The sequence below is a fragment of the Diospyros lotus genome, chromosome 8, assembly GCF_014633365.1.
Source record: "Diospyros lotus cultivar Yz01 chromosome 8, ASM1463336v1, whole genome shotgun sequence".
Classification (NCBI taxonomy): Eukaryota; Viridiplantae; Streptophyta; class Magnoliopsida; order Ericales; family Ebenaceae; genus Diospyros; species Diospyros lotus.
The window spans coordinates 34,915,375-34,928,427 of NC_068345.1; the positions used below are offsets into that span (position 1 = coordinate 34,915,375).

The 13,053-nt window shown below is 34.9% G+C and overlaps 1 protein-coding gene across 2 annotated transcripts; it reads right to left on the minus strand.

Moving 5' to 3' along the window:
- Positions 1 to 1,387: 1,387 nt before the first annotated feature.
- LOC127807189 (pentatricopeptide repeat-containing protein At2g35130) lies at positions 1,388 to 11,823 on the minus strand. 2 transcript variants are annotated; one of them, XM_052344857.1, is made up of 8 exons: positions 11,730 to 11,823; positions 10,307 to 10,491; positions 9,991 to 10,223; positions 6,007 to 6,256; positions 5,281 to 5,426; positions 4,496 to 4,701; positions 3,574 to 3,698; positions 1,388 to 2,157 (listed from the first exon to the last, which is right to left on the minus strand). In XM_052344857.1, coding segments are annotated over exons 1-8 (1,731 nt in total). In that variant the 5' UTR covers positions 11,732 to 11,823; the 3' UTR covers positions 1,388 to 1,573. The 2 variants fall into 2 exon arrangements, with proteins under 2 accessions (XP_052200817.1, XP_052200818.1); XM_052344858.1 differs by lacking the exon at positions 11,730 to 11,823 and adding an exon at positions 11,567 to 11,723.
- Positions 11,824 to 13,053: the final 1,230 nt, after the last annotated feature.

The following is a 13,053-nucleotide window of genomic DNA, read 5'->3' on the forward strand; positions in this document are numbered from 1 at the left end:
AATACGTATTTTTAAAAAAGAATAAGCATTCGGTCAAACATTAGGCGATGGTGATTGGTGACAAGTTTTCTATAGGATCGGGTGGTAAAATATTAGGTCCGCGGATTTGACCCGATTTGTGTTTTTAATTTTAATTTATTACTTTAAAATAAGACGTTATTTTTACGTTTAGTCCTTATGCGTGTGTAATCGTGTTAGATGTACACCCATTTTGTATATCTTAAGTTACATAAGAGGGTATTATGACCAAAATACCATGTGCCTCACATGCGCCTTATGAGGAATTTTTTGATCATAATACTCCCTTATGTAGCTCAAGATATACAAAATGAGTGTACCAATAGCATTTTTCATGTGTTAGTCCCTTTCTGGACGTCTCCGCCCATCAAGTTATAATATTATTTCAGATTATGTATAAATATATGTGTTTATTGTATAGCTAATATTCACGTAAATTATTTAAATAAAATATAAATGGCAATTGATTGAATATGGTAGATTTGATCTCATTTGGATCTGGCCGAATTGAGTCAATTTATAAGTATAATCAGGGCAAAGTCAAACAAAACTCAAAAGGAATAATAATAATAAAATAAAAACACAACTAAATTATCATTCATTCATTAGTCTTTAATTCTATTACCTAATCGATTATTTATAATATTTATTATAAAAAATATTTTTATAAATATCAAAATTATACTTAAATATTTGAGATTTAACTACATTTTGTATACGTATAGAATTATAAAAATTAATATTGATATATACATAAATATTTGAGATTTAACTACACTTATATGCTTCAATTACCAAGCAATTTACACATATTTTTTTATTGTTGACTAGATTGTGAGGGATCAAAGTTGAATATAAAACTCGGCAAGTGATCAGTGATGATTGAAATAAATAATATTTTTTTTAATTCAACTAACTTGTAAATTGGATTATGGACAATATAATAACTAATGACATCATCAACAAGTGACAATTACGATCAGCTCTCATGAGTAATGTTGAGACGAAATAACTAGGGTCCAGACAAGTTATGTGCGATTAGGACCATTAGATTTTTTTAAGCAACATCAACATTGTAGTGCAACAATAAGTCCATTAGACTTTTTAGGCCAACTAAAGTCTGGACCGTTTAAATTGTTGTGATAGTTATTGACTCTTTGTGAATTTAGATATATATGATATAATATTTTATATAGTCATATTTTATTACTTTAAAAGTTGTAGTGTTTCTTCTCAAGCCTCAACATATATTATATAGTTTATTTAATATTTTAGAGTATGATATTCTAATATTTATATTATTATTTATTTAAAATTTTAAATATAAACATGAGTTCTTTTATAGATACATATTAATGAGTTTAGAATATAATTTCAATACTTTATCACGTCATTAAAAATATAAAAAATCAATATGTTAATCAATATGTATCCGTTGCATCTACTTTTTTTCAAAAAAATGCTGTGCCCCCCAGTGCTCCCAAAGGCATGCACACGCACAACGTAACGGCAAACAATTCTGTTTCCTTCCTTTTTGAGGTGAGGTACCTAGATATCACACTGGCAAGGCAGTCTTCATCTCCTTGTGTATGGTCCTAATTACAGAAGTAACTTGTTCAACCTGAGATTCGCTAGAGCAGGCAGAGAGGAGTACTTTGGCTGTCCCTGCATCCGGGTAACAGCCATTGTCGATCATTTCTTCGAAGATTTCTAGGCATCTTAGGTATTGTTTCTTCCTAGAATACGCTCCAAGCCGAGAAGTCCAAGTCACCACATCCGGTTTCAGATTTTTGGCAGTAAGCAGTCGGAACAGCTCTTCCATTTTGTCCAGAAACCCAGCTCTTCCATACGTGTTGATCAAAATGTTGTAGGTGCTGATATCGGCTGCGTATGGCCCATTTTCCATGGCTGTCCACACCTCTTCCATTTTTTCTAGCTGTCCCACCCGGCCATAGAGGTTCAGCATGCTGTTGATGACAAACACATCGGGTTTGACCCCAGATTTCTGCATCTGGTCCACGATTTCTTCGCATTTTGCTACATTGCCAATTCTTGAGTAGGCAGAAAGAAGTAGCATGTGTGATTTCATAGTTGGGGTTATACCGAGCCTCTTCATCTCATCGAACACAGCTTGTGCATCTAACCACAAACAAAAGGGTGAGGCATATGAAGGCAGGTTTATACATGAACAAGGATGAACTGCAAGAAATATACATGATTGAATGAAAAAGACTTCTTCCAAATCATTCGGTTATAATGTGCGTGCAGTTGATGTCTCTACGCCCCTAGTTAAGAGTGACCTTTAGCAAACTATTGAACTCACTATTAGCATATGACAGTTGCATATTCTTCACAACCACCAACAGGGGATTCTCATTTCTGTGCCTTATTGGTTAATGTAGCTTTATTGCAATCAGACAAGCAAAAAGATTAATCTCCAAAACTGAGATGAGTAGTGTTCCAACTGGTCAATGGGACATTAAAGGAATGAGAAGTGTTCCAAATCCCGCATAGTATTTGGTTATGATTATGAATTGTGACAAGAGGGAAAGGGTTCTGGTCGGATAAATTGATGATATGCATTGGGATAAACTGTATTCAAGGGCAGTTCAGATTAAGTCTGAGAGATATGCTTATCTTCCATCCTCATTTATATAATATGATTCTCAGTTTCATTGCCGAGGGCAGTGGAGAAAATCTTCTCCCAGTTCCTGTGATTTGAGAAGGATGGACCAGGGAACTCGTTGATGTAGCTGCAAGAAAATCTGGCTCCTCAGAAAGTGCGGCCAGGGGCTGAGGACTCTTGGGCATTCAATGAAGTGTTCGGTGAATCCAACAGCAGCCGTGGTTTCCATTGGGCAACAATTGCCCCCAAGACATCCTTTCCTAGATACTGTTCCAGCTGGTCAATCTTCATTGACACTTACAGGTTTGAATTTGGTAGGATTTTTAGTATTGTCAAATTTCATGAACAACTTTGCTTTAGAATTCTCAGATATTATTCATGGAATCTAAGATGTTTTATTTTGCAGGATTGTGGTCACCAAGGGTTAGAAGAGTCCTACAGGATCTGTGTTGTGCCAGTTAAATTAGACGACAATCCAAAAATTCTAGTAAAGCCAAGAATAAAATCTCTATAAATAAGAAGAGACTTCTATATATAAAATTATAAATACATCTTAAATAATGTGAGGGTTTGAGATTAAAGTTCTTAAGCTGTGGATTAGCAATATAATTCCAGCAATAATACCCCACTGCAAGCTTGAAGATGCCCAAGTTGTTCAACGGGCCACATCACATGTAAATCATCATCAGATTAAAGAGTATGATTTAATCTTTTTTGGTATGCATTTTTTCCAGCTTTGATATGAGAGCACTTTAGGATGTTTGCACATGTAGAAAATATGCTGAAGGCTTGAATAAGGCCCCCAAACTAGTATTGCCAAATTAAGAATAGGATTTTCACAAAAAGAAGGAAATCACCAAACATCAGGCCACAAGTCCACAGACTTGTGAATCATGATTGACATATATGGATAAAGTGCAAGCTTTTACCCTCATGAAGTCCAGATCTCCCATATGCATCCACCATAATATTGAATGAAGCTCTATCTGGTTCACAACCCATGTGTTGCATAAGTGAAAATATTTCTGCAGCCCCATAAGGAAAACCTGCACGACTGTCAGGAGAAAGAAATCAGAAGTTGCAGCGCATATACAGTCAATTGCAAGGATTATAAGTTTTCAAGAATCTCAGTAGTGTTCCTAATTGTCACTTCTGAAGAGAACATGAAAAACAAAGGCTCGTTCAGTTTTAGAAAACATTTTATAGTTTTCAACTCCAATTTTACTACTAAAGATGTCCTAACATTTTATGTTTCAAAAAGCCATAGCATTCATTTTCAGAAAATTCAGAGAACATAAAAAATGATGTCGTCTAATTTATAGCACAAAGTTGAAAAATTAGAATATTGAGTTTTCTATTTTCTTATGGAAGATTCAATTATTCAATTCAAAATTGGAGTTGGAAAACAGAAAATGTTTTCTACAACTGAACAGACCCTAAATGTCTGAGTAAGTTCTAAAACCTTCTCAGTAGAGTACAGAGGAGTTCGACTTCAATTAATACATGCAATCCACAAAATTTCCATAGACTTTTATGTGCATCATTCAGTTACAGATCATGAATAGTTCAGACAATATATGTGTGTGCGTAAATATCTTTCTCAAAAGAGCTAGAGTTGGGCAATTGCTCATTTGACCTTTCCATTTAAACTGACTTGCAGCAAGTTGGCACAGCAGGTTTCTTGCATCTAAGGAAGTTCTTAATCTTTGATTTTATTTCTCACAGACAAATTCACCTCATTAGACCTTTAGTTAAGATTCAATTTTATTCAATTTATTCTACATATCATTATTAGAGGACGAAATATATATTTAACCACCTGATACATCCGAAAACTGAGTAAATATTCACCTGTATGCTTCCATGAGAGCATTATAAGCATAAACATCAGGCTCATATCCAGCTTCCTGAAGCTGCTCAAATATTTCTTCTGCTTTCTCACAGAGTCCATCCCTAGCAAATGCATTTACCAAAGCAGTATAAGTGCATATATTAGGTTTACATTTCTGACTTCTCATTTCATGGAACACCTTTAAGGCCATATAGGACTTGTTTTCCTGCATGTAAAAGATGACTATAAGAAACTCCTATATTAGAAAAACCTAAATCAACGAAACTAAGGGAGAAAGTCTTAAACTTGTGAGTGAAAAGCTTGTTACAACCCAACCTTGGATATCCACACTATCAATATTTAAGAATCGATGGTCTTTTACTTCATATGCTTACACAAAGTTATTCTGGAGCCAAAAGTTAACGAAAATGGAACAGTAGGTTCAAATACAATAAAAGCACAGCATTGAAGATCCAAACCAAGGGGCACTATGATATGTCTGTAATCAATGAGCCAGTACCACAATTCTAGTCCTACTTCCTTATTGGTTTTGCTAATGTTTCTGAACTTGTCTAAGAATTGTATTAGTTTAGCTCTCTCTCACACACAAAAAGATTCAAATGGTATAAGAATTTTCCATATATCAAAAACACTTCTTTCATCTCTTAAAATGATATTATTGTTGTTATTACTATTATCTTATGAGTCAATACACCTGCAATTACAAAAGCAAAGTTATGCTCAGAATGAACCCCAAAAAGGTGTTCAAATTTCAGAAAGATCTAGAAAATACAACAGAGATCACCTTTCCATATAGGTTAATTAGCATTGTATAAGTTTCAGTGGATAGTTTGCAGTGATCTCTCTTCATCCTTTCAAAGATCTCTAAAGCTTTTTCTGAATTTCTTCCCTTCATTAGACCATCAATGTAAGCATTGTATGCAACTGTACCTGCACAGAATCAAGCATCTGTCAACATGAATTCTCAATTATCTTATTCTGCTCAAGTTACATGGAAGTCCTTGATATATGAAGAAATGGTTTGGTTATCTTAAAATTTTACAAAATACATGCAAGCAGCAACAGTTTCAGATTCTGCCTGTGCAAGTTATTTATCACAAAGAATAAAAACGTGAAATTTCTAGAACTATTATTGACTTTTATTGAAGAATCAAATGCATTAAATTTTATAACTAGAAATCTCGATTACCCTATCCTGAGGTGTTCAATGTCCCTACCACCTTGCCTCCAGAGGGTTGTGCATATCCTACACCCTGCGGTCCTAGCTGAGCTGTTCATCTAATGAACATTCTAAGACACTGGCCAGATGTTTTATCTACCCACAAGTCCATAACATGATTAGGATGACCTCTTAACCTATGTTTATCACTTAGGACCCTGAACATGTCCTAGTACGTGGACAACATGTTTGGTACTATAAGCTTGTCATGTGGTGAGGTAACCATGTGCCTACACTCACTCCATTCCAATGTTCGGCACACACAAACAGACACAAACATATATGACATACTTGGGGGAAGGCCATTTCTTCTCATCTCAGCAAACACGGCTTCAGATTTCTCTAGAAGTCCACATCTGCAGTAGGCCTTTACAAGAAGAGCATACGTATCTTCAGTAGGAATGCATTGACCTTCAAGAAGATTCAAGTAAGTTGATTCTGCCTTCTCATACAGTGACTTCTGTCCATAAGCATCAATAAGCAAATTGTAGCACATAACATCAGGCTGGAAGGAACTCTTGTACAATATCCATTCACAGACCTGGACAGGAGCTATCTATGTGAGATTCAACAAGTTCCATAAGAAAGTAAAAGTTAAAGAAGAGAAGCTGTGAATATCTTGTCAAAGATTCTGCAACTCCTAAATAATGCTCAGCCAAAATGTGTGTGTGTGTGTGCGCGCACGCATGTGTGAGAGAGAGAGAGAGGGGGGGGGGGGGGGGAACCAGTTCTCTTTTAATTGACACAAACTGAGGCTGATGCACAATTCTCCCATCTTTAGAACATTGGAAATAAACTGAAACAACAAATATTGCCCCCTCCCAGATGATAATATCTGAGAAGATCAAACCAGATTCCTTTTGATCGATTTACGGAATGTTACGTATTTAGATTTGAGTGTTTAATGCTGTCAGATTTAGATTGACAAGTTCCACGACCAAACACCTTGTAATTCATCTTATATAAAATTATAAATTGAGCATTATTAGTTTTATCATATCCGTTATTGGATGAAAAATGGTGATTAAAAATAGGGCAAATAGAAAAAATAACCCAAACCTTTTCACGAATTTGCAACTTTATCTAATCGTTTCAATTTTGGTAATTATGTCCCAATTGACTCAATTTGGTGCAATTTTATCCAACACCTAAAATCGATGTGGAAGATGTATGTTAATGCTGATGTGGCACACCACGTATCATTTAATACTTACACTTAATATGACACGCGACGTGCCACAAAATATTTACTATTAACAAATTTGCACTTAATATGATTGGATAAAGTTGCAAATTTGCTAAAAGGTTTGGGTTATTTTTTAGTGATCTAAAAATCGGCCTAGGCGGTCGCCTAGGCGCTAACGAGGAGCTAGGCGGCCCCTGGCCACCACGATTATGGCCTAATCGGCCTCTTTAGGCGTCAGTCCGACTAATAAATGCCGAGCTGCGCGTAGTCGGCCAAGGCGGCCGCATGGGCAGCCTAACCCCATGAACTGCTTGGGCCTTCTCTCTCTCGGGCACCGCCATCGACTGTCTCTTGTGGAGTTGTTGTTGCCGCTTGCTCTCTTTGGTTGCATCGCCGCCGACTGTCATTCCTCTCTCTCTGTCTCTCGTCGCTTTCCCTTTCTGTCTCAATCTTTCTCATCACACGCCACGGTTGTCTTTTGTGGACAGTGAACTCGTCGACGCCGCCGATCGTCGTTCCTTTCTCTCTAGTTTCCACAGGCGACCCCAGTAGTCTCCCTGCCACCAAACTCTTATACCTCGTCTTCCTCCACCTGCGGCCGTCCGGTAAGCAATAAGCAAGCAGCAAGAGTTGCTCGCATCAAGCGTTGCTGATGCCTTTGTTATTTAACTTATTTTAATATTTGTTAATACGCTGTAGCAAGCGTTGTTGTGCCTTTGTTAAATTTGTTATTTGAATATTTGTTAATGTTTCAAATATTTTAATATTTGCAAGTAGCAAGTGTTGCTACATCATTTATTTTAATATTTATTAATGTATTAATAAAATAAAAAAAAAAATCTAGGCAACCTAGGCACTAGGCGCTAGTCTGTTGCCCGACTAACGCCTAGCACCTTTTAGAACACTGTTATTTTTACTATTTGCCTTAAAAATATTGTAATTACCCCAAGTATCAGCTAGCAAGTTCTTCAGTAACAACTTAAGTCATTATTCAGATAATTTCTTAGCATAGCAGAGAGCATCACCAGAAGAACAACCCGGTGCTGTACAGATTGGAGCCAAGTGAATCAGACTGAGAATACAACAGGGTGCATTGCTAGAATAGCATCAGAGCAGCTATCTGTAAAGTGGTTAATACTACACAGACTGCCACGAGAAATTGCACTAGAAAAGCTCTGATAGCCAGCTCATTTCAGAAGAAAGCCCTAGAAGCTCAGATAAGGGTTTACAGTTTATCTCAGGATTTGATCAAATTACACAAAAGGAACATGATCCCAGCAGTCCTCTGAGAGTCAGCTTTGCTATTTTGAAGTTATTTAAGCAGGGAAACCCTAAAGGCTCTAGAAAAAACATTATTAGCACACAAACCTTTCATAAGATAAAATAAATCTGGTGTTGAACTACCTTCCATTAGATAACCCTTTGCTATGCTAAACATTGTTAGAACAACAAATCTTGGTACATGGAGAATTAGCATAGAAATATCCATGGAACATAAATAGAAGAACATCAATTTCGTGTAAAAAGACTAAAATGAGGATTTGAAATGGGTTCAAGTCAACTAGTAAAATCATGATGTCAGTCTTTGCCTCTTTGGAATACGGTTGTTAAGTTCAAGACTTTACTGGTTCCTATACAGTATTTGTTGCTTTTGGACCTGCAGTTTTCACCTACAGATAAGTGTAATAGCAGGGCTTTCCTGCAAAAAAGTATTTGCACCACTTCTATCTCCAAAATTCTTGACCCACTCATTTGCCAGAGCACACACATTATTCTAAGTCAAGTCCAGTAACAAGTGGTTAATAACAAATTCCTACAGCTTGCTTGGACTTCAGCAAGCTCTTTTATTTGGTTTCATGTTGTGATTGAATCAATGCATTTGAAATGAACAAATTTTGAGCTCTAAATGTAATTGCATAGAAGGTTAGCTACAGGAGCTCTAAGGTAATAGAACCCTAAAGTAAAGACAATCATTTGTTAAGATCTTTGGGCAACTAAAATCCAAGTCGGCATGAATATCAAGTAATTTCATTAACATGATAATCTTGAACTCATGCTTCAGTAAGTCTGCCCATGCATCTCTCCCAAAATCACAATGCAAGTTATTAGTTTAAAATATAGTTAATAAGGGATTGATTTTTCAAATACATCAATGTAGATGGAAAGAAGCTGATCCCATGTAGTGGGATAAAAGGTTTGAGTATGCTGTTGTTGTTCAATGTTGATGGAAAGAGATGTTGAGGCAGAGAGATTAAATTGCAATGGCTAACATTGCCACCCTCTTGGATGACATATACTTGAGAAGAACAAACTGGAATCCTTTAGTTTGTTTTTCATTAGTGGACCTTACCTGAATATTGTTTAGCTTTGCCTTTCTGATAGTTACACCTTGCTCTTGGACTTCAATGAACTTTTTGATGGATATTTGACTGTGTACAAGAGAATGTAAATGAAATAAAGGAGATTTCTACCATGAAAATACAGTATATATAAGAGGTTTTGATATTTGGGTAAAATGGAGGTGCCTAGAGCAGAGACATTATATTATGAACTTTGTCAACTAAATCCCAGTTTCAATTAAGACCTACTAATGTTGAATTCAAGCTTCCCAATTCTAAAATTATAATGTAAGCTACAGGTTTTGAATAAGCTATTAGTACTATGCAGAAATCTATTCATTCATTTCAACTAAATACGCAAATTTGATTTTAGTCATATTCTAGATGCTAGTGTCAGAAGATTGTCAGAGGTCAAGCAGGCTTCATCGTATAATGGTTGGCTCTACTGGATATAGGCTTTGCTTTCATTTAGACTACACATGATAAGAGACATTTGAAAACATGATTTTTAATTTACTAATGAGCGGCAAAGGGACAGCACAATGAAGACCAAAAAACTGAGGAAAACAAAATACTAATTCATTTCTATTGAAACCCTAGTAAAGCAGCATCGAATCAGATCTTTAACTGCATAACATAGTCTTTTGGGAATTGTTCAATTTGAAGAAAACATATCTGACGTGAAAGCGTCTTTAATGGCAGTGAATTTACAGAAACTAGCAAAAGAAAGGAAGAGTATAGGCTTCTGACCAGTATGATTGGATTCCAATGCTTATTTAGACGAAGCTGGACAGCAACAATAATAAGATCATCCCATGTGGTGTGGGTGGGGGGGAGAGTATCAAGAGAAGCCCATATCCTATTTGCATCCATTTCCTTCTGTAAAAATTTTAGAATCTGCTGAGCAATGGGGCTTAGTACTGGGAAAATTCCATCAACGAATCCAGATCCATACTTCCATCCTCTTCCCCTTAAAGAACCACCTATAAGGAGATGATGTAAATAGTTCTAGCAATCATGCTTTGGAATATGCATGAAAATCACATGCTATTAAACATCATATTACCTTTCTTTCTGGATACTTTCTTGTGATCAAAGCTTCTGAATTTGCCTCGTTTGTCAATAAAAAGACTATCACGTTTCCACTTCTCAATAGGTTCATCAGTAGATCTCTTTGCTCCCTTTATAAAATCATTCTTAGAACTTTGTGGTTTTACAAAGATACAACTCAATGAGCATTTGGCGATCAACCTACAAAAACCAGAGAAACTAATGTTTTTTGTTACTGCAGCATGTAATTTCCCAGTCATTCCAATAGAGGCATGTGGTTGAAAGGATGCAAAAGCATTATACAAAAACTGGTTTGTGCCAAACAATTACAACAGAAAACATGAGTATCTCCACAAAGATGATGATTAATAATAGCATGCGCATGTAACACTGTTGAATTTTTCATCATGCAATTTAAAACCGCTTTTGCTAAGGAAACTCATACAAAGAGAGATAAGTGGTGATGCAACGTCTAAGCAAAGAATTAGATATCGTTCTACTATAGTTGGTTTATATATTGTTCTACCATAAAAGAAAACTATTGAATGCACAAGGAAGAACACCAATTCCTACAATAGAGAAATGTGGAATTAATCCTCATAAGAAACTCAACAACATCACGAGCTTTAATCCCACTAAGTGGGGTCTACTATATAAATTATATTCCATCCATCTCTATACATGTTGATAACTGAAAAGCTAGAATTCATGTAACCGACCCACCAACCTAATGAAATTAAGGCTTGTGATAATGATGAGGGTGATTCAATAAATGTGGAGAAACAAATATTACACTGGGGCATCCCGGTAATTTAGAATGTATGGCATGTTCTATAAACATATTTTCCTTAAGTAGGTGAAGAAAGCCATGAAAAAGGTGAGTGATAAAGAGGTTGGAGAAGGTGGCATGGGAGAAGGCGGCATTTTATGGTTAATGAAACTGTTCAATTGGATCCAGTTGGAATACTGAACTATGCCAGTTGCCATAACTATAAGACTTAAGGTTGTAAAGACAGGGATGAGACCCTGCCTGATTCAAGGGTACCCATATAACCATAATGTAAGTAGTGAAGTTGACCATGATTAAGCTAACACATACCAAACAATCATCCACTTTCAGGGGCACCCTATTTGGGGGTGTTTTCGTTTGTCTTGATGAAAATTAATTGTCTAAAAAGTATCAAATGGCCACCGAGATCGGCATGAACAGCGAAAGAGTAAGAAATTGGAAATTGGAAATGAAACCATATTCGCAACCAACAAAAATGTTCAAAACCTGGGTGGGTCTCATAAATCCATGTGAATATCTGAGTGACAAGGCTATAAATTAAACCATAGAAACAGATGTTATCAAGCTTGAGAAGAGTTGTTGAGAATTTCATAGTGCAGATAAGCGGAAAAAGTAGGGAGAGATAGAGTGAGGGAGGGATAGAATGTACATGAATGCATGAGAAGAGGAAGAAGAGCTCGAGTCACACGGTTGGAGCGCCCATGAATCCGCAGAATCTATATTATCTTCGCCTTTATTTTCTGTTTTTTAATTTTACTTGCTTTTGGGACACATGAGGAACTAAATTTTATTTTTGTTGTTTTCGAATAACAAAACTATAATATAAAAAAAATAAAGTGTATAATTATTTCTCTCAAAAATTAATAAGCTCTCTAACTAAGAATGGTGATAAAAAAAAGAGGGCTAATTTCAAATATATATATATATATATATTTCTGAGCTTATAACTCTTAGTTAAGCCAACGGGATAGGAAAAAATGTTATAAATAATTTATATATTCTTTTTAATATAAGAATAAGATAAGTTGAACTCCTCTTAAATATTAATCGTGCTTTAAAATTAGATTGCTTGTCCTTATTATTCATAAATTATTTGTTGAATTTATATTATATGAGGATTTTTGTTATACAAAATAAGATATTTATAATATTTTTTGTATTCATATTTTTTTAAATATTCATTTAATGATAAAAAATAGTATTTTTTTCAAAAGATTAATTAATTTGGTAAATTTTCCCCACTTAACATGGTTATGGCTAAAATTCACTAAGCTTTTAAAGTTTATAATTTGTAAATTTTACCCCTTGTGTGTTTGTGTGTGTGTTTTTTTGATAAAAAAAAAAAACCTTATTTAACATTATTTTTTGGTCACTTGAAATTGTTCTTGTTCTTTAATCCAAAAATTTGAACCATTGAAGTGTCTTGTCCAAGTCATTGGTTTGATTATAAATAAAATTTTGACATACCTTTAAATGATTTCCCACAATAATCTTTTTTTTCTTATTAATTTTTTTTTTAACTTTTAAATAGAAAAAATTAGCCTACCCCTTAATTCGAGTTTCAAATAAATTAGATGCGGTTACAAATTACTAAATTAATCTCCCGCCACTCCTAATAAAACTTAAAAATTTATCACTTGTGTCGTACTCTGAGGGCATATTAAATGGGTTAGTATACCTTCAAACAATATTTTTTTTATTTTGATCAACTCGAAAGTCTGACTTTTGATGTAATACTATAGTTTTAATATTTGTTTGGTAATAGTTGCTTAATAATATAGATTAAAAAACTAAATCTAAATTATCAATTTAATTAAAAAGACAAAAAACATGAAGAGACCCAAAGAGATAGGTATTGATATATCATAAGCAAAGACTATTAAAAGGACCAAAACAATGGTTGAAATTAAATAGTTTCAATTTATAACAAAATCTTAATAGGTAGAACAAAATATCCAGATAACTTTATGGCA